General features: G+C 45.3%; 1 protein-coding gene across 2 annotated transcripts in view; it reads left to right on the top strand.

The window, feature by feature from the left end:
• The window catches only part of ABTB3 (ankyrin repeat and BTB domain containing 3), a 181,812-nt gene extending 155,339 nt beyond the window's left edge, over nt 1–26,473 (top strand). The window contains exons 10-18 of one of the 2 annotated variants that reach the window (XM_075501801.1): nt 827–1,047; nt 2,473–2,651; nt 9,057–9,128; nt 14,653–14,758; nt 15,549–15,651; nt 17,428–17,509; nt 18,501–18,569; nt 21,689–21,802; nt 25,118–26,473. In XM_075501801.1, coding sequence (XP_075357916.1) covers nt 827–1,047; nt 2,473–2,651; nt 9,057–9,128; nt 14,653–14,758; nt 15,549–15,651; nt 17,428–17,509; nt 18,501–18,569; nt 21,689–21,802; nt 25,118–25,327 — 1,156 coding nt within the window. In that variant the 3' untranslated portion in view covers nt 25,328–26,473. The remainder of the gene's footprint in view (nt 1–826; nt 1,048–2,472; nt 2,652–9,056; nt 9,129–14,652; nt 14,759–15,548; nt 15,652–17,427; nt 17,510–18,500; nt 18,570–21,688; nt 21,803–25,117) is intronic. The other variant, XM_075501809.1, reaches the window with a different exon arrangement.
• The last annotated feature ends 1,194 nt before the right edge of the window (nt 26,474–27,667 follow it).

Here is a 27,667-nt window from a genome sequence, read left to right as displayed (position 1 = left end):
TTATGTTCCTGCCTGTACACCGCTCACGCACACTCCCTCCTCCTTCCCTCTCTGCCCTAAATTTGTTTGGGACGCGCCATGCCCCACTGCCGCCCCTCGCCGGGGTCTGAGCAGGTGCAGGAAGGATGTTGGAGTACGAGCGAGGTGGGATGGGAGCCAGCCTGGTTTCTCTTCTCACCGCTGCAGAAACTGAGAGCGACTCTGTTGAGATCAATGAGGTTACACTGGTACGAACCTGAGGGCACCAAGTCCCTGCGTTTGGGCTTTGCTATTTGATGGCCCAGCCGGATCAGTGGCTTTGCAGAGTGGTCCCAGATGTGCTCGAACCTGCCCTGACTGGCCTCGTTGAATGTCTAGCTGCTCCAGCTTTCCCAGACTGCTTTGAGTGTTAATCGAGTCGTGGTGCTTTCAGTAGCTCCAGGCAGCTCCCTTCTCAAGTGGCCTCCATGGTGAAAGTCCTGAGAGCTTGTCCAGAGGCGCCTTGGCCTTCCCTGATTGTGGGAAGAAGTCTTGAGTCATGTTTAGCTCGTGGGTCTCTGTTCCCACGAGATGCTGCCACTCGTGCGACATCTGTACGGTTCCTGTCATGACAACAGCGTCTTGCAGATGTGGCCCAAGGCAGTGCAGGTGGGCTAGCAGGAGCGGTGACTGCCTCAGGTCTGCTCTCAGCTGGTCCTGCTATTAATTGGAGTAATTTCCTGGATAGGTGTCCTAACTTGCCGTGTCGCAGCAAATATCCCAGGCACAACGAAAGCCTCGCCGCTGATTCTGCTCTCCCGCCCTCTCTTTCCCTCTCTCCTTCTCTCTGTCGTGCTGTGATTGACAGGAATGTCTTTCGTAAGCTGCTTGCTCAGCCAGAGAAGGAGAAGAGCGACATTCTGTCTCTGGAGGAGATCCTGGCGGAGGGGACAGACTTGCCCGACTCGGCGGCAGCTCCGCTCTGCGCCAGCCGCAACAGCAAGGCCAAACTGAAAGCCTTGAAGGAGGCCATGTACCACAGCGCCGAGCACGGCTACGTGGATGTGACCATTGACATACGGAGCATAGGTGAGTCCCGGCACCCTCGCCTCTCCCTCTGGGGAGGGACCGCTGTAAGAAATGCATCTCTCTTGATGGGCTGTTGCTTAAACTGAATGCAGTTGGATCTTCCTCAACTCCTGTGGAAGCAGAAGGTAATGGGGGATCTGGCAGGTTCCCGGCCCATTTTGGCTCCACAGCATACCCGACTCGGGGGCCACTGGCACTTCTCTGCAGGATGGATTGGTTTCCACCAGCAGCCATCTTCACTGCTGCTTGGCAGAGCGTTAGCTAAGGCTCTGCCATCTCCAACAGCTCCTCTTTTGCACTCTGCCGTAAAGCATTCCACCATTAAAACGTATTTATTTTCTGATGTTTGTAAGCCTCAGAGAGCAGGAGTGGGGAACTGGCTTGTCGGTGTGCTAACTGTGCCAATGCGGGGCTTGAACATCCTACCAGCCTGTTGGGAAATTGCTTCTGCCCATGGGGAGGGTGGCTGGGTAGCGCGGAGGGAAATTGGTCTGGACTGTGTGTTTGCCATCCCCACTAATCTGCATTCAGAGAGGGACCTGGGTGCCCGGCACGCCTCTGCCTGGTGCACCGCCCCAGCCCTGGAGACATCCGGCGTGGGTCGGGGCATGCGGTGGTCTGAGCGGTGGCTCACTGGGTGGGCTGAGCAGGCAAAGCACCAGGTGATGAGGGAGAGGAGAGCGACAGGGCTGCTCTCCAGGCCCTGGACATTTGCTGAAGTGAAAGGAAAAACCTTTTGTAGCCAAACGCCGGGCTTGCGTTTCCTCCCACTTCATTCTGCAAGAGCAGAAACTAGGTCACCTCCTGCCTAGTGCCTGCAGAGGTACATTAGCTCTGTGCGCTTCCTCACTCAGTGCATGGGAGCAGTTCCCTTTAAGTTCCTGGAGAGTGGTTCTGCCGCAACAAACTACTTGAAAAGGCTGATCTGCTTAACTTGCCCAGTACTGTTTAGGGAAAATAGTAATGATCAGGAGAGGACGTGGAGTAGCGCTCAAAGAAAGTTTTAATCTGAAGACCACCAGTTTGAATCCAGGTGGGTAGTGACCAAAATCGTTTTTTTACCATTTAATGGCTCTCCAGGGCCACATTCAAACAAATGAGCTAGTGTAAATCTAGTTTCCAAAAGGCTTTTGCATCACAGAGCACCACAGCAATTACCGCAAATTGGCAGTCTCAGCAGAGAAGCTGAAGGCTAGATGAGCAGAGAGACCACAGTCTTCTCTTAGCGTTTGGAGGAAAGCCTCTGTGCATTAGGTCTGGGATGTCCTGATAACCACCAGCCTTCTCAATCGGGGATAAATAGGAATTTGATTTCTAGGGTTATTTGGCAGCTTTTGCTTAAAATCTTAACATAACTAAAGGTAAAAAAGCAAAAGGGCACATCCTTCTCTGAAGCTGGGATTGAGCTCTGTCCTCCATCCGTAGGCGTTCCCTGGACGCTGCACACGTGGCTGGAGTCCTTGCGCACGTCCTTCCAGCAGCACCGACGACCCCTCATCCAGTGCTTGCTAAAGGAATTCAAGTCCATTCAGGAAGAAGAGTACACAGAGGAGCTCATCACACAAGGCTTGCCTCTGATGTTTGAGATACTGAAAGCCAGCAAGGTAGGATAAATTATGCGTTTTAAAGAAATCGGCGTCATTCCCATCCCATATGACACACAGCTTGCAATATGGTTTTTGCACAGCTGTCCCAAAGCTTGTTTAGACTGTGTAGGATTATTATTATTTGTATTATGTATCTCGGGTTTTTTTCACTGTGGAATCATGGGTTAAAAACACACAAGCTTAATCACATCTCCTGCTAGAACAGCTTAATACTGATGCTAACAATAAGCTGGAGAGACAACGGAAGCTGATGCATAGTGGTGAAATTGAAGTCAAAAGGGTCACTGCAGCACGGCAAGAGATGTTTATAACCAAACCAACCCAAAGAGTAGCTTTACCCAGCTTGTTTTACAGGACCGTACAACAAAGCTAATATTCATGTTTGCTTTGGATTTCTTTAACCTCTCACATGACTTTCTCCTCCCTTCATGTGGGATTTGTACTCTTAAACTTGTGGGGAGACTGGTTTCTACAAGCACACAACAGGATAATTTTTAAAATCTGCTGTATGAGTGTTTGTACTTGCAGCCTCCCCAGATTTATTCTTTCAGCTGGCATTTTCTTAGGCAGGCAAATGAGACTACTAAAACCTTTTGAGGGAGGTACCATTGGGTATGCAATTATAATAGCAAAGGGGATGATCATGGGGCAGGCAAGGAGGGGAAAATGTCTTCCCTAGTGAAGGCTGGATACTTCCTTTTAAAACTTGTTATAACCAACAGTCTCTTCTCTACCAGTCCCCCTGACAGTCAGTCGCTCCCAAGGAATGCCCAGTGAACTTTACTGTTACCAGAAAATCATTTTAGTGATGAAAAGCATCAAAAGGGTTTGATTGCTGTTCTTTTTCTCATGCACCACAATACATATTGGTATGGTCTTCTAGCTGTTTAACTGGAAAGTAAGTAACATTTCTCACCCAACTCTACATGTAAGTGCAAGGAGCAAATAATTTTTAGCACCTGCAGCAATAACCTAAATAATGTGAAAAGGGAAGAGGTTCTGGTGCTCAATACTAAAACGTTCCAAGCTTAGTACAGCTAGGGAAAGCCTACATGGATTTATTTCTTGTATCCTGCTGCAAAAGAGGGCTTGGACTACAGTCCCAAGCAAATCCTGAACGTTTGTTCCGGCAGTTGTTTTGATTTTTGCTCCCACGATCCTTCCCTTTGGGATTAGTTTGTATTGGATGGGTATTTATGCATAATATTTGAGATAGCTTTTAGGAAATCATTCCAAATCCTAGGATTTGTAGATTCCTTGTTCTGAACTCACTTGGGTTAATGTACGTTCATCCAGAAACTACCAGCAAGGTGCTGTTTGGTTTGAAAGCTGATATAAAACTAATCGTATTGAAAATTTAATGGAGATTAAGTTTAGGCCTTGTAATCTAGGATGAGGGATGGCTTTAATTGCTCTTTTCCTGGGTGGCTGAAGCCAAAGCCAATGATCATTGTTAGAATAAGTTATTTACATAGGATTATACCTTTGGGACATGGTAGACTGGGTCTTCCAGAGTCTTTTGTAGGAGACATGGAAACAAGTAAGATGGTTACCTTCTACTTTGGGTTCACTTAAAACCTAAAATGTGGAGGATTGAAACAGCTGAAATACCACAAAGAACCCTACATGACAAAGAAGAAATCTGTGCTGATCTTTATTCCTGCCTCTGGGCCTAGGGGAGCTGCCTGTCTTCACTCTTCATGAGCATGCATATTCACAAACACACAGACATACAGTGCTTCATATTCTTAGAAAAATAATGAATCATTCTGGGACACTGTAAGGGTTTACAAATTGTCTGCAAATGGCATGAATTATTGCAGCAGTCTTGTCCAAACAGCCTCTCACAAAGCTCTCCCAGACAGAAATGAGGACAGACTCTATGCACCCCTTTGGAAGGAATCAAAATAAATTCATTTGTAGGAGAATGAGCCAATAAAAGTTCTCCCTGGTCACTCCGTAGAAGGCAGCCGAGGGAAGCTGAGATTCAAAGGATCTTCTGTTCCCCTTCTCTGGAAGGGCTGAGAGCAGAGGCTGTTCTTTATATATACCCACAGAATGGAAATCTCCTTTAAGAGGTGCAGAAGGGCCATAACTGTGGTTCACATCCCTCTCTTTCGACAGCAAATTGTAAAGCTCTGCATTTTGTAGAGCTGTGGGGAGAGGAGTTTGATTTGCTCACATGGACATCCTTTTCCCTGTGGGCTGGGAGCTTCGAGAGAGATTACGATTCTTGCTAAACATCACAGTCTGGCCCAGTATATTTCCTTAATGAGTTTTTCAGGGCAAAAAGAATAAAATAAGCAACTAGGAAGCACAGAGCCACTTAGCATTTCTCGGCTGATGTAAAACAAGATGTCCCGTTTGCTACATATTGTGATGCTCAGTATATTTTAATTGCATGGCAACTTGCACCTAATAGAAATGGCATTTTGCATTTCCTATAAATAGTTCCAACTATCCTGTAATCTCAGAACATTTTACAAATATTAATGAGTTGAGACGTGGAAGAAGATCTTATCCTCCCTTTACGAACAGGGAAACTGAGGTAATTAAACATCCAGATTTTCAGTGCCTTGTAGAGTGACAGTCTCAGCCTCAGAAGCTGTGGCAACCTGGATAAGGCAGACAGCAATTTGTAATTTGAGTAATTTGGCCAGAGAGACTCTCCAAAAATCACATAGAAACATAGAGCAGGTCTTGGAGTAGGAAGCACACCTTCTGCCCCCGCCTTCTACTTTGCACTGTCAAACAAAATGTTCTTGCAGGTTCCCAGGCCATGCAAAAAGGCCAGATGCTACAAAAATGAAAAGATTCAATTAAAAATAACCAATATCTACAAGAACACCATCAGATATGGAACCCCTTTTGTCTTATAGATGTTTTTTAAAATGCCTGTTCCTAGAGGGTGAGAGTTTATGTGGGAGCGCTGCCACCGGCCAGCACTGATGCTGGTGTCCGGCAGGGTGGCAGGGGAGCACTCTGCTCCCATTTACGTGCTGGGATGCTGACAACAGAAATTAAAATAAAAATAAAATTTGCAGAAGTCCTGATGCTGGAACACAGAATGGCAACAAAAATTGCCAAATCAGGCAAAACTGGCTGAGCTGAAGTCCCTAGTTTTATTCCTTCTCGTCAAGCTGTGAAATAAGTGGGGGAGAAAAGTGAATAGACTGCACGTCGGTTGTTCGCTGCTGCACTAAAGCCCCGGAGGAATACTTCCAAAAGCACAAATGAAGGTTCGATACCCAGCTCCTGGTGGCTTCCAGTGGGACAGAGCGCTTTCATTTCCTTTCATGCCTTTAAATGTCTTTATCAGCTGCACCGTTGAGAATTGGATGGAGAGCGGACAAGTGGCAGTATTTCCATGCTGGCGAGGCAGAGCTGCGAGAACAGGCAGAGAATCACTCTGCGCTCGCTCCCCCCGCGGTTTCTGCTGTCGTGCAGTGAGCTTGGGTCATTACCAAACCAAAGACCAGAGATGAGGTACTCTGGAGAAAGCAGCATCAGTGGAAAGGACACGGAGAGTTTGGTTTAAGGCACGTTCCTAAGAGCAAGCAAAACTCAAACTGGGAAAGCTCTGACACTAAAACTGTCAGTGACTTGGTGGTGGTGGATTTGGGCCACCAGATGAGGAGGAGAAGTGCTGCCATTTTGAGATGGATTGAATCGCTTTGGCAGACAAGCACACAAATATAGCCTGCTAGAAGTGGTTTGGAGAGGGCTGCGTGAGACGAAAGCCGGAGAGACACTTCTGGGAGTGAGTAGCCCTGAGCTAAACTTTAGCTGCTGCATAGAGCAGATTTGAGTCCCTCAAAGCTAAGATGACACTGGAGATCTTGTTACAGAAGAAGGATAAGAAGATGCAGCCAAATTCCTGCCTGTCAGTATGTATGTTGTGTTCTTCGTGGCCTGGGGAAACCCCCAAACTTCTCACTGGAAGCTCTCCTTTGCCTCCAGCCAGGGTTGACATTTGCTTTGCCTGAGCTTGGCTCTGAGGTGGATTGCCCTCCTGCCCCATGTTGGAGGACCATATTTGCCTGAGGAGTGGATGTGCTTGAGGGCTGGCCATGGCTCGGAGGTTGGGCCCCCCCCAAATAGAGACTTTTAAAAGAGCTGCGTGGAGGCTGCACCCAGATCTGTGAGCTTGTAGTGCCCGAGGTGGGGCTTGCAGGGCAGCTCTTCTGGTTTTGCAGGGAGGTTCTCTTGAGGATAACGTGCTGAACGTGTGGGATGCTTCTTTGTCCCCTGTCTACGAAAATCCTGGAGCTGTTTCAGTTAGATCTTGACATTTCCACAACCTGAAAAGAGAGAGACTCAAAACCACAACCTTGGAAGTTAAACACATCTGGCCTTTGGAGGAGGTTGCTTTAGATTTCCACTCCGAAGCTCAGCGTGAGCTTGAATTGTCATTAAAATCACCCAGCTCCATCCACGCAGATGATGCAGCACCGTTGCCAGTAGGACGAGGTTATGAGCCAGTTTCATCCACTGCTTTTTCTATGTACAGCAATTTAGATCAGATTGTCCTTGGCCTAGTTTTTTGAGAAAAAATACAATCTCTTAATTCCAAATAATCTCTTTTACAACTTTCTCCCTTCCCCCCGTAGTATGGACGAGGAGCTGCTATTTGCCATTATTTTGGATGCTTTGTGGGTGCGCATCGCTGAAGTGTGTGGGTTAGTCCCCATGTGTGTTGAGTGCACGTATTGAAGCGTTGTCTGAAGCTCCGCCTGGCACTGGAGATGCTTCACACCAGGAAAACTTGGCTAAGGACGACAAGTATTCCTGCTAGTGTATTGTCCAAGACAAAATCAGCTTGAAAAGTCATGGGAGGGGTCCTCCATTGCCCTTCCTCATTTGCGTTCTGCAGCTTTCCCTTCATCCTTTCCATCAGTAACAAGGTAGTTTATTTAAAATTTAGCCCATTAGTGAGGTGTTGATCACACTGTGCAGCCAGGCTTGCTGAAAGATGCAGGAAACTACTTTGCAAAGATGTTTCCTCAGAATTTAAAATTCCTGCAGTTTCACAAACTCCACAAATTGCATTGCTGCCTATAGGCAGCTGAAGAAAGCTGCACAGACTCTTTTGGAAGGCTGAGCTGTTTGAATAGCAGCCATCAGTCTGGTGTTGACAGTTATTGAGAACAAATAACAATTCAAAACAATAACCAGTTTTTAAAATTCCAAAAGGATTCAGGCTTGTGGGTATCTTGAGAAACCTGGCCTATGTAATTTAAAAGCTAAAGTACTCTTTCAGCAGTGACTTAGCCACTTAGAATCCAAAAACTCTTAGAAAGTAAATTGTGGGATTTTTTTAAATATATCTTTTCAGAAATAGCAGCATGTAGCCTCTGTCACAGATGCAGTAACTACTGAAAAACAATGTTCACGTCTCTGACAAACAGAAAGCAGCAGGAAAGGCTGACACACCTGCCTGCTCTGTTGCAGCAAAAAGTTCAGAAGCTGACGCTGAATCTTGAGATGGGCATCCTGTTTCTTTATGGCTATGGTCTTTCTGGATTTAATTCCTCTAAAACAAATGTCGGGAGAGGTTCCTCAGAGAATGTCAACAGACTCGGCTCGTGCGTCTGCTCTACAAAGTCCAGGCCCGGTGGTCAGCAAACATCAGCTTTCCCCCTAGGTCTGCACGTGACCTCGAAAGTGACGCTGGAAGATGAAGGCGCTAAAAATTCCCCTTTTTGTCCCTTGCTTCACGATGGGCTGAAATGAATATTTAAGATGGGCTCAAGTGAAGCTGTGTTTTGCTGTATGAAGCCAAACTACCCTGTTCTGCAGGAAGGGCTTAGGTGAGAGGGGAGAGGTGAACCCTGTACGGCACACGGGCAGGCACTGGGTCATGCTCAGCTCCTAGGGGAAAGCCCTCCCTTGGGAGAGTGCTGTGCATGTTTCTCCTACCTGGAGACAGATCAGGAAAGACCCCTCTACGCTGGGTGAAATTCTACTTCCTTGTTTAAACTGTTTTTCAACAGAAAATTGAGGTTTTACTATAATGACGGGTTTCATTAGAATATTTGTTCTCGACATAATATTTTACCTTTCTTGAAAAAATTAACACCTGAAAATGGAATATTTTGGCTGAGGACTGAAATACTTTAACTGAAGAAAAATGTGGACTTTCCACAGAGGAGACAGGCACACCAAAACCTGCACTAAAAATAACCCTGAAGACATTCCAGGATGCTAAAGTGCCCACTTATGGGTTTCATGGAGTGGCTAATGCCCTTCTGCCTGTCAGCTAGTGCCCAGCCTGTGCTTGGTGATTGATCTTTTGGCTGGGACTTTGAGTGATTTCTTAAGGCAGGTTTCACTGTTCTCAAGTAATTGCAGCGATCTGTAATGTTACCCGTTGTCATCTGTAGTACTTCTGTGTCTAAACAGTTCAGAGTAACCAGGACGCAAGTTATCCACACATGTACGTCGTGCATTCTCCATGTGAGATGCGAACGCCAGGTACCAAGTGGCATGTTAATAACAGACTGTTAACCCTGTCTCGTGTTTTCGTAACGCACATTCAGCTTCGTACTAACACAGGTTTGATTTTTTTTCTACCCTCTGTCTGCCTTCTAAAATGTTTCCCTGCCAGAGGCAGGAGCCGTTTCTTCATTTACAATAAATAAATGCCATGGATGTGACACCTGCCCTTTTCTGGGCTCTCACCCAGGGATTAGACTGTGCCCGGGGATCTGAGCTTTTTACATACAATGCACAGCTGTGGTATAAAGAGCCTTTTGAAAGGGAGGCTTGGCAGCTTTCCCAGAAGCTAACTGAAGGGTCCATTTGTGCCTTACCTGTGATTAATTCTTTTCCGTTTGTATTTGCAGTGGAAGGACTTGAGCCCGGCACTAACAAAACCCATTTTGTTACGCAGTTCACTGCCTCTAACTGTATCTCCAACCTCTGGGGCTTCCCTACCTTTGCAACTGTTGACTAATATTAATTATGTGTATGCTGCTTAATCATCTAGGAGTGACCCTCTAAAGTGGCATTTAATCAGTTTTGAGGCAGCTGGCAAAAGTGAATTATGTGAGAGGACCGTAGCGGAAACACCTAGGCAAGGATGGAAAAGGTTGAGAGAGACGGCGAAGAAAGTCTCATAGAGTTTGAGTGCTCAGGGCTGGGGGTCTGTGAAAAGCCTTCTCTGTTGCTTCACTCTTTATCGGCTCTTGCTGGGAAGAGGGGCACATAAACAGAGGAATAATCAAGGGTATCCCAGCCTGTCGTGGAAGGAAGTTCATGGATGAGTCCTCAGTGGACTTGGGGTATCCTGAGGCTCTGCCGCTGCTGGAACAGCTGCTGGGGACTGCGTGTGAAATGGATGACTAGAAACAGCGCTTCTGCCACTCTGCATTTAGCAGGGAGCTGGGTCCCCCCAGCATCCTCAGGGCCAGGGAGAGAAAAGATACCTTTGCCAGCTCCCTTGTTCCCTGAGCAGCATGGTTTCTCTGCTTGCTGGGGAGATGTGTATAAACAAGCAGACACCGAGCCCAGAAGAATAAGTGTGTTACTTTACTGCCTAACATGGTGAGATTTTGTTTTTGGGGCTTTGTGGTAGAGGAATTTGAGGCCCTGGCACACTTAGGTTAAAATGGCATTAATGGGACTGAGCTGGTAAGGGTGACATCAATAGAAGGAAAACCCAAAGTACCGCTTGGGATTTCAGAGGCAAAGAAAAGCAGCCTAACTTGTTATCACTGTAGAGGGCAGCCATGTGGGGGTGGTGGGATATCTGTAGACGGGTAAGGAGAAACTAAGCAGTGGGTTTTGAGCAGTCCAGAGAGATGTGGTATGGGAATGGGGGAGCCTATGAAGAAGAGACAGCTGAGTGTCTGAAAGTGTGGTCAGAGAAGAGCAAAACCTTAGCCTAACTGCTGAATCCGACCCAAGTTTTCCCTGAGTTTGGAGCATAGCCACCAAGATGGCATGTATTGTATCTTCCACAGCTACTGGAGAAAACTGGCTATGTATTTCCCAGCTGTGTCCAGTACCTGGTAGGACCACATCCCAGAATGGCTAGGCTGGGTTGAACTGGGTAAGCTGGAATGGAGCAAGCTCTCCCAGGGTATGTGCCAAAGTCTGGAGGAGCCTTTCCTGAGTCTTGCCACAGACCTTCATCAGATGGACATTCAGGAAAAAATACCCCTGCACTCCCCACCCAGGTCTCCACCTCTTTTCAGATCAATCGGGTAGTCATCTCCGCTCCAGCAACTTGAAAAACTTCAGCTTTGCTTCAAAAGAATTTATGAATTCCCCTTGCAGTTCAAGTGCATTCACCAGGAGTGGGGAATTCCTTTAGATCTCTGCTGAAGAATGCTTTTAAGTCAGGAGACCGCTTGCATCTACAAAGCAAGGTTGCTTGCTCACCAACAAACTCTCTGCTGGAAGTACTGTCTCCCTCAGAAGATTCACTGTTGTTCCCTGTTCCCTCTTGCCTATCTGTAAACTACCCCATGGCTAGGTAAATATTTTTATTATATCCTATGCCAAGCATCATCTCCCTTTGACTGCAAATGAACGCCCATGTCTGAAAGGAAGCTGGCCTCGCTCCAGATCTCAGCCTCGCACATCCTGGCACAGTGTTTTCCAACATCAAACTGTAGCAAGAAAACAAACTTTGGTTTGCTCCTCCAGTGTTAATATCGCCGCCCACAACTGCTGCAGCGAGCTCTTACAGCTGTTCTTTCACAGTCAGCTGGTAGGGTGGTAGGATAAACAGAGAAGAATTATCCAGCTTGGTGCTTAACATGGATGGATGTAGTAACCAGAGCAGCTTCTGAGCTTCCTGGCACGGGCACTTTGCAAAGGGGAAGGTTGAATAAGCTGGACATGTCCTCCCTTCTGCCAGAGCAATGCTGGTGCCCCAGGTCGTGGACTCTTGCAGTTGCTCCCAGTTACTTCACAGGCAGCCCAGCTCAGCCTGCTCCAAGAGCAGGATTTGGCTTAAAAAAGAGATTTTTTTTCCCCAGCCATCCAGTTGCAGATTGTACTTTTAAAAAAGCATCCCTCTTCTCTCTCCTTTTTGCTGCCTCTTTCTGTCTGGTTTATTGGTAAAGCCAGCAGAGGCTCCGTGGGGAGCAGATCCAGAGCCACAGCCCTGCGAGCTTGTCTGTGTGTGGGGTGGGGTGGGGTGGGAAGCAGGCTTGCTCTGCTGTAATAGCTCACCGCTCCCCTCCCCGTGTCTCAGGGAGAAAATTTACTGCTGTTTTGTTAGCGATGACTCTAAATGAGCACATGCTTCAGCTTTCTAGTTGAGCGGATTTTTTGCTCCTTTGGTGGCATGCGTTGTAAGTATTTAATGTTACCGACAGAAGCCAAAGGTCTCCAACCTCCTCTCTGCCAAATGAGAGCAGTGTCCTCCACTGGAGCTCCGAAGCTCTGCAGTGCATCGAGCCACTGTCGTCTGATGGCCCTGCTTTCTTTGATGCACCGATTCTAAGGTCTCTTTTCTCTTTGTCCCATCTCTGTTCTGTGTCTTAGGGTTTTTAAGCATCTCTCATGTGAACATATCACATCTTGAGCTAATTAGAGCTTAGTTTACACCAGGTTTTTCATAGGCTTGTGGGCAGTCAGTGGCAAGGTGGCTTTATAATGGGCTTGTATCTGCACACCACAGGGTTCGTGCCCCGTTGGTGACCCAGGGAGCTGGCAGCACCTCGCCTGCGTAGGCAGGCTCCCATGGGGTTGTCTGTGTGCGCAACCCGTTCATCACGCTGGTTGGAGTTACGAGCAGGGATCCCCATCTCACACCTGCGCGACTGAGGTTGGCCCGTTCTTCCCTGGTCTCGGTGCACCTGAATGTCCCGGTACGTGGTGCTGTGACGTGGACCAGTAAGTGAGACCTCCAGCTCCTAACAAGGCACTGGGAGGTCGATACCCAGACTTTCCATCGGCGCACTCCCACGGGCACGCCTGGAAGGAGGAGATGCGTTGTCTTTATGATGTATATGTGTGTTTTTACAAAGCTATTGCCCAGGCACAGCTGTGGCTGGGACTGGTGAGTTCATGGACCCACTAAAACAAAACCACAGCGGCACAGGCAGGACCTGTGCACCTTGGCAGATTCGGGAGGGAGCTGCCCAGTCTCTATCCGCTTTAGTGCAGTTACTCTGCTTTTATTCACTGCGGGTAAAGGTGAGCATTGCTCTTCCAATTATGCCTCTCCTCCACAAGCTTCCCTCCGCTCTGAACCGCGGAATTATCCTCATCCTCCATTGTATTTACTGACTTCTTAGCATCTGCCGGATCCAACTGGGAGCTGCCCTGCTGGTAATCAGCAACCCCCCCCCCCCGCCCCGGACCCGCTCCTCCCTGGCTGACTCAGTCGGCCGCACTTCGGCACAGCCCTTCCGAGCAGAGAAGCAATTGCTCTTTCTGCCCTGTCTGTCTAGAGCTCTCCCCACAGCCCTCCTGGCAGCTGAGTCACTTCCTTCTTTAAATCTGGCCTTAAATCTTCCTTTTCTCTTCGCCCTGTGATTCACTCCCTTTGTGAAGTGCTTTGCAGAGCTCCGGCTGGAGGATGCTGAACAGAGAGATGCTCCCAGCGCAGGACGTCCTCCTTGTCTCAGAGCCACAGCGGTGAGCCCCTCTCCGAGGGCTGGTCCCTGCGTTGTGGTAAATGGTGTCCCTTAGTATTAGTATTTCGCTTATCTTAGCATTTCTTTTGATGCTACATCTGACGTAGTAATAGGAGCCAGCTCCTGCCTGCGGGTGAGTGCATGTAATTTCCTTTGACATCAGCGTGTGCCTGCGAGGGCACCGCTCTACCCTTTCCCACCCCATTTGTTTAGATGCAGTAAGGGAGTCATTACAGGATCTCTGCCACTCCTCCTTGTCCCTCGTGGGATTGGATAAGGAGCACTGCTGTTAGAACTGAGCTGAAATGTCCTCAGAGAAAGGAAAGCTTCAATTTCTGCTCTATAAGCCTGGAGATCTTTTAATTTAACATCTACACTCCTCAAATTTTTATATTAAGATTATTTTTCTCCCTTACCTGTTTATTTCCTTGGCCTTGGACCCTCCTATATCTAAGTGTCCCACCTTTTCCCAGTTTCATGGTGTGGAAGGGAATTGCCAACCAACAGGGTAGTTAAAAGATGTCGTCATGAATTAGCCATGTGGCACCACTGAACTTGGCTAGACCTGCTCTGGTTACCAGCAAAGAGTGGGATAGAATTTGCCAAAGCTTTTAAATCCTGCTTTCAGCTGTGACTGAGGTAGTTAAGCATTAAATCCATTTCACTATCCTTGCAGCTTAGGCGTACGAATACTCAAGTTGCTTAGGTGCTTAGGAAAGCATCCTGCAGGTGCCTTGCCCCCAGAGTCTGGCCAGAAATGGGTATGGCCAGGGACCAGACCTGGTACTCTGAAGGTCTGGTGGCTTCCTCAGGACAGGGGTACCCAGGCCGGTGCCAGCAGCGTAAGGGCACATTAATGAAACGTTTGGGATTGAATGAGGAGATTCAGGGACAGGCCGTGATGCTTCTGTCACTCTGCAAGGGAGGGTCTGTTTGTGAGACTGCTCTGCTTAGGAAATGCACGCAGGCTGTGCAGCTATATCTGTTTGGTAGCTCTGGGTTTCTAAAACATGACCAATGGCCGTTTTCTAGAGAGCAACAAAAAGTCATTTTCCAGTACAGTAAGTTTGCAAAATGAAATGAAATCGCTATTGTAAAGGAGCTTTGTTTCTATGGAGGGGACAGGGGCTATGGAGTTTGTTGGGAAAAGACCTCTGGTCTAAGGAGAGGACTTTTCATTTTAACTGATTCCTACAGGAGACATAGCAATCAAGTAAATGAGAATTGCAGTTTCTAGCAAATACTGATCATCCTAAGCTCTGATTTTTTAATAAAGCTTTAGCAATCACTTTCTTCAGCTTCAAAACAGGCAACTCTTGAGAACAATATAACATCTCCTTTGCATACTGATCTTACCTTGCATACTAAGCTTACATTGCATATATTTGTTTTCTTTTGCTTAGAACGAAGTGATCAGCCAGCAGCTCTCTGTCATTTTCACTCATTGCTATGGACCCTACCCTATTCCAAAGCTCGTTGAAATTAAGCGCAAGCAGACCTCTCGCCTAGGTAAGCGTGACTTGAAGATACTCGTTGATTCTCCAAGGAGAGCTGTGGGAAGTCTGCGTGCCGGCCGGGCGCTTGGGGGGGGCATGAGTCAGAGAAAAACCTGAATTTGAAAGGCAGAACTAGAAAAAGGAAGGGCCCCAAACTTAGTCTGACCTGAAACTCCCGCTGAAATCAGGAGGGTCATCAGGTGTGCTAGAGTGGGACCGTAAATCTGCAAAGATTTGTCTGTGTTGCTAATTAGGCTGGGGCCCGGAGCCAAATGTCTGTCCCCATCTCAAACTGCCGTGGCTGGCTGCGGGTGATGCCACGGCGGCACAGCCCTCCCGGTCCAGCTGACAGAGCCTGGGGTTGTTTTAATGTCACTGAGAGAAGACCCCAGCGATTTTCCAGGACTCTTTTGCCCTTGCACAAAGGCTTTCCCTGAACAGGGAGAGGGGCATAATAGGGTATAAATAAGTGTAGGGCCCTCTGGCATCTGTTCAGCTGCAATTTGTTTTAGGTAGCAGAGCTGGGAGGCTGTGCCAGCTCCGCACGGTGGGGACGGCTGGCTGTCATCTCAGCAAAGGTCCTCACGGACTTCAAAGCTTTGAATTCCCTTCGTCTGAACTCCACGTGGCTGTCTGGGAGGCTTCTGTCTCAGGCTGTCCAAAATAGCTTTATGAGCTTTACTCATTAAAAACAATATCCTCTTACACTATTCTTTTGTCAAAACAGGAAAATATTCTGGATGTTCGTGACCTCTTCCAAACTTAAGTTATTGGCTTTTTTTTTATTTCTTTTGTGACTCTAGATCCCCATTTTCTCAACAACAAAGAGATGTCAGATGTTACATTTCTGGTGGAAGGAAGACCGTTTTATGCACATAGAGTGTTGCTATTTACTGCATCACCAAGGTAAAATATAGAAACATTTCTGGTTTTTAACAAAAATAGAATTTAATTTTGTGGTTTTGCCTTTTTTTGGGGTTTTTTTGCTGCTGTTAAGATTCTTTGAGGGCTAATGGCCCAATCTTAGTTTTTCCTAAGCAGAACATCTCAATAGCTTGTTTCTGGGTGATCTGCAGGACGTTTAAAAAGTGCTCCCATCACTAGATTCCCAGCCAGTAAATAATCCACGTTTCTGGCCATGCATCTGACTTCATTCCGCTGAGGCACATTTGCATGAAGCTCATTGCTGCATCCAGCTCTTAATCATAGAGGAGTCTTAATATTTTGATTCTTAATAATCATTTATCCTGTGAGTGGCTAAATCTTGCCTCGCATCAGTGTGTAGGCAGTCTCCAGGAAAAACAAGCTACTATCACACAATTCATTGACAGCATTTGACATTTTTAAAATAAAATTAAATAACCATGAAACATATCATACTGTATCCAAAGGCAGTATTTATAGTCTGTTCCCTGTGCTCAGAAGGCTGGACGTGGGTTACCCAGCTCAACCCAACCTTAAAGCTGCTCACAAACCTTATTTGTACACAGCTTTATAATTAAAGGTGTGCTTTTAAACAAATTTAGCTGGCCCTCCATAAGGGCTTATTTCAAGATGTGGCAAGGACAAGCCACTGAGTTTGGGTAGTTTGAGCAATGTGGGTACTTGATGCTGGATATGCTGCCAACCCACAGCACACAGTAAAGAGATTTGCAGAAAGCAACTGCAGTGTCTGACCCTGCCTTCAATTAAGGAATGGGTATTTTGGTTTAGAGCATATTGGTAGAGGTACAAACACGTTCCAAACTCCAGCTTTAAACCTACTAAATTGTGTTCATAGTAGAGTTTGACACTAGTAAAAGCAAATCAGTCGTTATCCATATTTTAATTAACAAGATGCAGTCATTATATGGAAAAGGTTACCAGCCAGCAAATGCTGGTCTTGATAGGTAAGCCAAGCTTTGCACTACCGCTAGAAGGTCAGACGAATTATCAAAAAGAGGAAGTACAAGGGCAGATGTTTCTGACAGCACATTTCTCATTTGCACCTTGGGATCAAATGGGAATATCTAGTTTTGAGAAATAGATTGCTACATATGTATATGTCTCACATGAATCTCCAATTGTTAACTTAAAAATGTGGTTTTTTCCTGAAATTTTTGTCTGAATTTCAGGTTTTGATAATCAGAGAACAGCAGCCTATCCAGTTTTCTCTCCTCCCTCTTCTTACACAAGTGTATTGAGCCTGCATAGAAGCATTAAAAGTCTTAGTGTAGTTGCTTTGATGTTTTGTTCCAAAACATTTTTTTTTAAAGGAGCATAATAGACATAGGCCAAAATTTATCTCCTGCAAAAAAGAAGGTGTGCAGTTTTAAAATATTGCAAGTCTTCCTAAAAGATCATGTTTCCTCCAAGGAAAAAAAAAAAAAAAAAAAAAAAAATTATTTTAGTTTTGTAATAGGCATCATTACAGTATCTGAATTTCCTATGTACATTTTATTCTATTGTGGTATTAGATGTATTTTTCCAAAATTTCAAATTGAAATCTCCTAAAAGAGAGGCTTCTTCCTTTTGGTTTGAACTTTATTTTATGTCAGTGTCTAAATCTTGATGCTTTTCGGTGACAAATCCATTCATTGCAGTGTACTGTTTTTGCAAGAGCTGATGCTGTCCTTCCAGTTTGCCGTACTTTTTCACAGAGATAATTGGGCTTGTATTTCAATCTTGCTCCTTTTTACTTAGGTTTAAAGCATTGCTGTCTAGCAAGCCCTCATCTGATAGTACTTGTATTGAGATCAACTATGTGAAGTACCCCATCTTTCAGGTAAAGTCAGTTCTCACATTGAATTTGAATGGAACATGTAATAGGAACATCGTACATGCCCTGTCTAAATTAGTACGTATGTATTTGATAAACACATAGCTCAGAGTAGTGGTTTCATGAGCACAGGCTTCCCATTCATACACTAAGCTGCAGAGTGCTATTGATTGCAAATGTCGTGCCCGACCAGATACAATAGCAAGCACTTCACTTATACGGGGTATGCAGACAAAGCAGAGCATGTCAAGGTAAAGCACTTGATTCTTTTTTCTCTTGTTGGCTCTTTCTGTGTTTAATGGACAGGCTTGGAAGAGACAACAGTTCGTTCCCTTCCTTAACAGTATTGTTCAATCAGTTTTTTGCCATGAAAATACAGAGCTTGCTTTCTGTATCTGTAGCGTATACCTGTATTTGCTTCCCTTTATTTGAGTCAGAGCTCAGACAGTTCCATGTATCGACTGTTGCCGCTGCAGATAATTCCCAGCTGCCTACAATAACTTTAGGCTTGCTGGAAGCTCACTGCAGAGGGATCTTAGCCGGCTCGTATTACAGTGCAAAGCCTTCCCCACTCTTTTTCATCATCCATGCATGGCCACACACAGCTGGGTGAAGGTGGGGGTGCCATTGCCAGGGAAGGAATAAGGGAATAACCATTATATATGCTATATTTTCCTGAATCAATAATGTACTGAACATACTGGGAAATATGTGGAAAATTCAGAATTAATTAATCAGCTTCCTGCAAACTGTTTGGAGCTCACCAGAAAGTCCAGGCAATGTGGCTGGTGAGGGTTGAGATGTTAGACTGCCTGTGAGAAGGAAACATTGAACTGTGCAGAGAGGGAGAGCGTAACCAAATATATCTTGAAATCAGGAGGTTTGGGCCAGTTTTATCCTCAAATTCTTGGTGGTGTTGCCTGCAATCTTTACATCACCCCTTGTTCCCTGATGTCTTGGATTGCTTTTTATAAACACTCCCTTTGTTTTATTACAGCTGGTTATGCAGTATCTTTATTATGGAGGTGCAGAGTCACTCCTGATTAAAAATAATGAAATTATGGAGGTAAGAGACATTTATCTTAATTGCAGTGGGAGCAATGCTAAGTGATCTGTGTACCGTTCACAATGGCCAAGGGCACGTGGCCATTGGCAAGACATGAGCACCCCTGTAAGAGCCAGCAGTGCCTCACCTGGAGTGCCCAGGCTGTCCGCAGTCCTGCGGGAGACACTCAGTCTCCTTCTCTGCCGGTCGCCTGTTATGGTAACTTTTGCCAGTATGAAGTTGACTGTCAGAGAAGAAAGAGTAGAAAAATTAGGAGCTTCAAGCAAAAAAAGTATCTGAAATAAAAATATCCGGCTAGATGCTTTGAGAGGCTCTTTCAAGAAAATGCAAAGCTGGTGTTACCAAAATCTGGAAGCAACTCCTGGCAGCAGATAGTATACCATCCTCTCTCTCTCTCAGCCTGATAGGTGAGGTGCTCTGCTCCAGCTGGGCTGATCAGCTTCTCTCTGCCACACTCTTACTTTTGGTTTGTTAGCTCAGGCTATCCAGACCTATCTCAGCAGCATAAAAGCATCCAGTTTGGTTCCTCACTCGGGGAAATTCTTGGGCATTTACCTGGCTTTAACAATGGGAGAAATCCCAGTGGGGTCACAGTTCAGTTCAATTTCAAGCAAGTGACTGTCAGATTTTCTGAATAAAACCTTAAGCTGCTCCCTGAGATACAGAGACCTCTTTGCCCCTTTCTCACTGGATGGAAAACATCCAGTGCTGTTGTGCCCATTTGCAAAAGCCAAACCAAGCCAACTGGAGCTGACTGAGCCTTAAGTGTAGCCACACATCCACAACCTGTGTGGATGTTAAGTCATCCTCTTCCAAATACCGCGTGCTGTCATTGCCAGCTATGATCAGCCTAACGACTCCAACTATATAGAACTAAGAGATACTTGAGCAAATTCTTGATAGTCACTCAGGGAGTTTTCCTGTTGACAATCACCAAATTATGGCAGCCAAAAAGAATACAGGACAGTAAATACTAAAATCAGAGCTACTTAAACAGCTGGTAATCATGAGTGTACAGATTGTAGTCTGCCACCATGATGTTTTATTGTTGCCTACATTAGTCTGTCCCTATGACACGACTGTCTGCAGTATCCATGCGAGGCTTGGCTTTTACCAAAGTACTGCTAACCAGAAACTGGGAGCGACTCTTCTTGGGGGTATGAGTGGCCAGGGTGAATCAATTCTGATGGGTACAGGGACAACTGTACCAACCCTGCTGGCAGCCAGAGGATGGAACTAGTCAGGACTGAAATTATCCCTCTCCAATGCAGGCAGTGGATTTTTAGCTAAGCATACCCACACTGGCTTTCTGAGCTTTATAGGAAGAGGTCACTGATTCTCTATTTCACTTGTAGCTTTGAAAGCAGCTCCTGAATTTCTAACCCTTTCTGAAAAAAGGAGTCTCAGACTAGGCAGTGCAACGGCGTTACTTTATAGACATGCGTGTGTTATCACCTAGGCTGTTAAAAAGCTTGTGCTGCAGTTCAGCTGGCTGCTTGCTCTACTTTTGTGACATCTCAAAACTTCTGTGACTCAAGAATGTATGACTGATTGATTGATCTGTTGATAACAGATCTGGCCACAGTTCCTCACAGTTTAAAGTAATTACAAACCAGCACGTGACTGCTTGAGCCACAGAGGCAGCTGGAATAGGATTTGGCTTTATCTTTCAAAACTGCATTTAGCAACTTGCCTTATTACAAATATGATAACAAGAAGCACCAGAAATACTCCACAGAAATCTTTGCTGCAATTCATAATTGGGGCCAGCTGGCTGCTATCACATCAGCACTGCAGATTTCCAGCACTTGGATTTATTTATGGGATTAAAGCAGAGCTTGAGCAGACTGCATAGGAGAAGTCAAAATAATGTCATGGAAGTTTCAGGGTTTTGCTCCCCAGTGCTCCTACCTATCAGCATGAGAGCCTTTTGGGGATTCACGGGATAGCTTTTTGTCATGCGGTCCTAGATGATAAGGGCTGTATAAATGCCTAAACACCTGAACACCTTGGCCTAAGAGACCTGGCTGGGTTAGAGCAAGGTGTCAAGCACTGAAGAACCCCAACATGCTTCCTAAGCCAGAGAAGAGAGCCAGAGGTGATTACCTACCATGGAAAGACAGAAAATGAAATTCCTTTTCCCAGCTGTAAAAGGACGGAAAGGGTGCAATACAGGAAATCTTAGCACTACTGAAATCAGTCGGAGAACTCAAAATTTAAGCCTTTTTCACCCCACAGGCTTCAGGTCATGCCCACAGTATACAGTGGCGTGCAGAAATCCCCAAGGCAGCGGCAGTCCAGGTAGCATATCCGTGGGGTGGATACGGCACCAAAGAGGGAGGTCAGCTTGAGTCCTGATGGCAGGAGAGCCGTGGTAGTGCAGCCATACAGACACACGACACTACCGTGAGTGTTAACCAGGCAGTGCCTCGCACCAAGCTGGTTCCCACCTTTGCGCCGTATCTCAGGCAGACAGGGTTTCCGTGCCTGTGGCCTCGGCATGACCTTACCGCTGCTTGCAAGCTAGAGCAAGGAGCATATAGAGATCTGACTCCATTTCCTTGAGCCTGCTGAGGTGACAGATTGGAGGTTTATTGCCTCTCTAGATTTTTAAGACTGCCCAGCATGGTTATCATCATCTGGTTTGAATTCCTCTATACTCTTGGTCCTGGCCCTTCTGCTGACATCCCCACATCCAGCCCAGGTGCTCTGTTTCAGCCAGCGCTTGGGGAACGGTTGAACCAGAACTTTTTTTCCTGGAATGTAATTGCAGATCCCTCCTTGCAGAGTCATGTTTGCAAAGTGATTAAAGGCTCTCCAAGCTGCCATTTCCTTTTTCTCTCTCACACACCACACCCCCCCATCCCAAAGTCAGCACACGGACCCGAGCAGCCTGTGGTGGTCTCTCCATGTACAGCTTCCCACAGGGGCATCTAAGGGGACTGCAAAGGGTTGAAGCAACCAGGCAGCCTTCTCATTCAGCCTGTTCGTCAGTACTTTCATGCTAACTGAAGCAGGGGCAGAGAAGAAAAATATAATGAAACAGTAAAGAAGCAAGCTCTGATTCTGTATCACTCAGCAGTTTTGACTATTTTTTCCTTGCCTTTTTTTTTCTTTAGCTTCTCTCTGCTGCTAAATTTTTCCAGCTTGAAGCTTTACAACGACACTGTGAGATCATTTGCGCAAAAAGCATTAATACAGAAAACTGCGTGGATATTTATAATCATGCCAAGGTAAAAATAACCACATATGCTTGCATGTTATGTGTCTGTCGTCATACTCATAGGTCAGCTTTGTGATAAGTAGTGATAGTTTGGTATTTATTTAAGATTTGCTATTTAGTTGGACTGAGTGGTTACTATGTAACTAGTATAGTGACAGTCCTAAATCATGTAGTGTAAGAGCATCCGTGGCTCACCCCCTTCTCTAACTGCTTCAGACTCAGTTTGAGTGTACTACCGTGTGGCAGACGTATCGCTTCTCATGGCGACCCAAACTGCTGAGTTATTCAACAGGAATCACCTAACTGAATAAGACACCTCTCTTTCACCTTCCAGGCTGCATTTCCCTTTACAATCTTGTGTTTCCTCCTGCCTGCAGCCCACTGGGGTGATATACTCAATGCTGGTGACAGCTTGTCAATATATAAAAATGCCACGTTGTGAAAGTGCAACGTCTCTGAGCCGTGCAGGGATGGTAATGAGAATTTTATATCTTGGAGAGGAGAGATTCGCAGCTTCTTATTGGAATCAAATTATTTACTTAGCTTGTGAGGGGGCCTGAGTTATTAGGCATAAAAGCATGGCATTTTTTGGCATAGAAAACCTGTTTTCGTTCATTGATGGAGGTGGTTGCCACATTGATTAGATTCAGTTTTTCTCCTCCTCTTGGGTGCTTAGTAGTTAGACTTCCACTTGGAAGATGGAAATGATATACAAATAGTTGCAATGAAATATTTTTAAAGCATTCCTTAGATGATTTTTTTTATAACTTACATGGTTTATATGAAGGATAAAATGGTGCAGCGTGACATGGAGGTTTGATTGAACAGAGTAATCCTGCAGATTGTTCCAAACCCCTGCAGATCTGACCTCCATTCCCATCATCAGGTATTTCCTACAGAGAGTAGTAATGTTAGGTCTTGATGTACAGATAATGTGCAATCAGTGTTTGAAATAGCGTAAAGTCCCACCTATAAAATGAATAAGAAATGAGGTATATCTGCAGGTCTATTTATTGTAATAGGAAAAAAAATCAGCTGTGAAGGAATCTTTTGAAAAATATTTGATTTATCTTCTAGCTCATGTGGGAACTTCTCGATTTGTATTACTGTTACTAAAAGTAAAATGAATAATTTTGTTTTAAAATCACATGTTTACTTCGAATTGTGAAATGTGGCTGCTATTTACATCCTGTTTGAAGAACATTCTTACACCGAGCTTTAGACCTGTCTGAGGAACTTATACACTGCCAGTGCTGGGACTGAACAAACCCGGTGGCTAAATCCAGCTCCTTGTTTGCCTGCAAGGGCCCCAGCCTACAAGTTTTCTGTGCCTGCATCTTCTAGTGGAGTCAGTGGAAACGGTGTACTTCAGAGGCCAGGGTCACGTTTGCCCTGATGTGGGTAGCGCATTGCAGAGATAGCAAAGCTATCTGTGAATGAAATCTTGACTTCTGGAATTAGTTAAGGCACATAACACTAGAGCTCTGCATGGGCTAATTTACCCTGCTTCCAGTAAATTACCAGGGCTAAGTTTCATACTGCTATAGCTAGAAGGTTTCCAGGACCTGAACCAGCACATTTGAAGCTGGTTTAGATACCTCTCTATTACGCTGTCTGCCGAGCAGAGAAGACACTCCATCTTTTTGCTCCTGGTCTGTGTGATGTGCAGGTGATTAATATGAGCACAGATCATTCTGTCCAGAGTGCTCCCATCACACAGCAGCTTCATTTGTTTGTTATGTGAATACGAGATAATGGTATGTGGTGGAAGAGGCCAGATGGTCCTGATGAGCCAGGGGAGCTCACAGGCAGTTTGAGTGCAGCTTGCCAGCCAACTGTCTGCCTTTCCATGTTGCTCTCTGAAGTGTGGAAGAAGCTCATGTTAGACTGCAGTGAGGATGGGAATAGGATGATCAGGCACTGAAGCCAGGAACCACCGCGTCAGCCAGGAGCAGGTTTTAAGTAACTTGCTCCTGTTGTAGGTACCATTTCTAGTCCTTGCTGCTTTGCAAGCTCAGCTGCACCTGCAGGAACTCAGGCGATGCTGAGACCTGCTTTTCCAGATGGGGATGTGCAAGCATGTTGGCCCAGAGACACACGGAGCAGAGTCTTTGTCATCATGATTGAGAGAAAGATATGATTTGGTGGAAGCATAACATGAAGTGAGCAGAGATTTGGAAAGCTATCTGTGGGGGGGGGGGCTAGGTTGTAGAACAGTGTTTAACAGGGTGGTGAGCTGTGTAAAATCAGCTGTAGGAACAAGAGATTGAGACCTTGTGTTAAAGAGGTGAAGTACTGGTAGGAAGGTGAGACAATGTGGATTTGGTCACATTTACAATTTAGAAGCTGAATTGAGAGTATTAAAATCATCTGTGGCATCCCTATGGGCTTTCCATTCTTAAAATTGCAACATCTACAAAGGCAGTCATTTGATTTCCATTCTTAGTTCCAAACGTGATGTTAAGGTGGCGGTGGGCAACACCACTGTGTAGTTGTTCCAGTCTGGACCCAAAGCTATGCAATGTCCCAGCAGTTCTGGCCCTTCAGGCTGCACCTCACAGCCAAAGGTTCCTGCTTTACTCAGAGCTCGGACCCAGCAGGAGCTTACCTGGGCAGGAGGATGGGCTGAGCACTGCTCTCTACGCTTGCGTGGCTTATAATTACACCTATAGTGGAATATCATGGCTATACTCCTTGTATGACCACAGGATCTAGCTCTAGTGGGTGACCACTAGTACAGGTCACCCATCAAATGACCAGTATGGATCATTTAAGGTTTGCTCACACAGTTAAGGTTTCCTCACACATTAGAGTATCCCTGCCTGTTACTCAGACATGGTTCAGCGTAAGGGGATACTGACAGCCCCAAACCACATGCTCTGCAAACCTCCATTTCTCCTCCAAAGATTCCGTGAAGCATGAAACTTTACATGACAGGCCATTTGTCCCATCCTTGCTAAGGATGGTGTTCATAAAACTTGGTCTGTAGTAAATTGTCCCAAACCTATAGTTTTAGGGTGTAACTTCTAGCATGAAATCATGGGTCTGGTAAAACTCCCACTAATTTTCAAGGGAGCAAAGCTTCAGCCCTGAAGCTTGTTTCCTTGACAGCCATGGCCTTATAACATGGAATTGTGATCAGAATCATCAGTGTAAAATACTGTTTGATTAACTCCTTCCCCTCCCATACATATATCTGTAAGTGTTACTATGCCTGTCTGAAAGGCTTAGTTTGTGTATTTGTTTGTGCGCAGCTCTTACGCACTGTATTTGTTGAGTGGGTTTTATCAGAACAGTTATCTTTCTCTAATTTCACTTCTTGTAGTTTCTCGGAGTCACAGAACTATCTTCCTATTGTGAAGGCTACTTTCTAAAAAATATGATGGTCCTCATTGAAAATGAAGCTTTCAAACAGCTGTTGTACGACAAGAACGGAGAAACGTCTGGTCAAAATGTACTACAGGACTTACAGAGGACGTTGGCCACAAGGATTCAGTCAATTCATTTGTCTTCTTCAAAGGGCTCCATTGTATAAAGCTGAGGAAGACGGTAACCCTCTAATAAAGACCCTGCAAGTTAAGTCTGCTGTTAAACCCGTTGCAGTTGCTTACACGACTACAAAACCAAAATATTAAAAAATTCTACTTCGCATCCAAATAGTTCTGTGTTGGCCAAAGGTGCTGCGCTGGGGCTGTGGCCCCGTTTGGATAAGGGAATACAGAAAACAAAGCTCCTCTGTGCTTTTGACCAAACAGGGTACAAGAGTATCCAGTGAATCGCTGTTGTACTCAAATTCTGAACACACACGCATGGTTGTGGAGCTGGATGCCAACAAAAGCCAGAACTCAGATCAGTGAACAGCAGAAGCCCCTGCCTGAGCGGTGGCGCTGGGGAACACCCGAATTGACCGATTAATCATTTAAGGTGGATTTGTTCCAGTGTTACACATTTAAGAACTATATCTATCCTGGAGTCCATTATCTCGTGCATTTAAGAAATGTAAGAACTGTTATTGCTGTCGAGCAAAGATCAACTGTATTAGAGAGTGGGTAAGGCTGTTACAGCTGAGGAAGTATACTGGCAGATTTTTAGGGGTGGGAACTTTTTAAATTGTTCATAAAAAAATAACGGGGTGGCCTTGTAGTTTAAAAACTATTTCTTAAGCTTAAAATTTCATTTTCAACAGAGCTGTGTTTGAGAATCTATGTAACGTTTTGTTTTTTTAAATGGTAAAATGTACATTGTGTAAACATACATATGATCAAGTTTTGCTTGTATTCTTTCCTAGGGTAGTTTAATCTTGCCTAACAGGCTATGGTTACACCAACGAGGTACATTACCCAGACTATCTCTAATACAGTAGTTGGGGGGGGCGGGCAGGAGAACTGCATGCTACTCGTGATTTGGGGTTAAAAACAATGACAAACTCAACATGCATTTGCATGGTAACTGTACCTGTGAAATGTTACATTTGTGCTTCGTTTCGCCAAGACAAATGCAATGTTACTTCTTGTCAAACTTCATTTGTGAAATTAGCATATTTTTTAATTTGGTGCGATTGGTTGTGATATGATACCCCCGAAGACCCTTCTCGAGATGCTGATTTCTGTTTGTTACAGTGAAGGGATAATAACAGTTCTTCAGTAATGTGTTGATACTTTGCTACTGGCCAGAGATTGTGTCCGAGTTAGACTTTTTTAAATTATAATTAAATATGTACGATAGAATGATTTCTCACTGTATCCTGAGAATGTATAGGTTATCTACAATGCAGGGTTTGGGTGGGGTGGGATGGGGGGTGTGATTTAATGTCAAAGCTTCATTTATTTTGCAGCTTATTGTTAGCAAGACAAATCTGCTACGTGCTACAACATTCCTGATGCTCTGTCTCTGACAACCACAGCAAGAAGTAGGGAAAGATGTTGCCTCCTCCATGGCAAAGTGACATTAATATATTTATTTTATAGCATGCCGTTCAGAAACTGTGCCCAGTTCATAGACTTTAGAAGTTTTATTTTGACAGTGCATGCTAACCTCTTGTTCTTTTGTTGAAGTATCTACGTCAGATGCTCTTCCATGTTGATAGCTTTTGGCATGCTCAGAGAACACAGTTTTGGCTTTAGCTATCAACACGGTAGGAAGCTGTTTTATGACTCTGAGGTGTAAATCCTCCTGTGTGCTTGGTCTTTTAAAGCCTCTACAGTTTCTGCAACAAATTACAAAAATGTCTAAATTGCCACTAATGTCGCAGAGACACAGCAGGTCAGTCAATTAGACTTTTTTTGTTCTGCATAGTAGATGTTCACACAAGATGTCTGGAACATTTAGGTAATGGCAACTTCTGTGTGAATGTTGCGATCTTAGAGAAGCGAGACCATGGTTGATGCAACAGCAACACGCAGGGGTGCTTGTTGTCGTTTGGTGTGCCTCCTCATCCATGGAAACCCATCCTTCCATGCCAATGATAACTAGATAGGAGAAGACCTCACCCCGCAGCTTCATGGTTTAAAATAGTGAAGTTTTTCAGACAATAATCATGATATTAAAATTCTTCCCTTGGGTACATGCGTAGTGCCCATCAAAGTCATCAGGAGTTGCATACGCATATATCCATAGGCAAAATAGCTTTTTCCATGAAAAATGCCCACGGGTATACCTGTAGATAGGCAGTGTGGTGTCTAATGCTATAATGATAGCCACAAGTGTTATGCCCCTGTTTCTAGCTCAGATACAAACTGTGCTTTGGTAAGGGGATGTAGAGTCCTGTGTGCACAGGCTGCCCCGGCAAGGTGATGTCTTTTGAGCATTTGTAGGAACGTGCCTGGGACTCATTAGGAAGGAAACACTGATAACTCTGTGCCAGTCGTTCTTCTGA

Source organism: Mycteria americana, chromosome 1 (genome assembly GCF_035582795.1).
Source record: "Mycteria americana isolate JAX WOST 10 ecotype Jacksonville Zoo and Gardens chromosome 1, USCA_MyAme_1.0, whole genome shotgun sequence".
Classification (NCBI taxonomy): domain Eukaryota; kingdom Metazoa; phylum Chordata; class Aves; order Ciconiiformes; family Ciconiidae; genus Mycteria; species Mycteria americana.
This window is presented reverse-complemented; position numbering and strand designations above follow the sequence as displayed.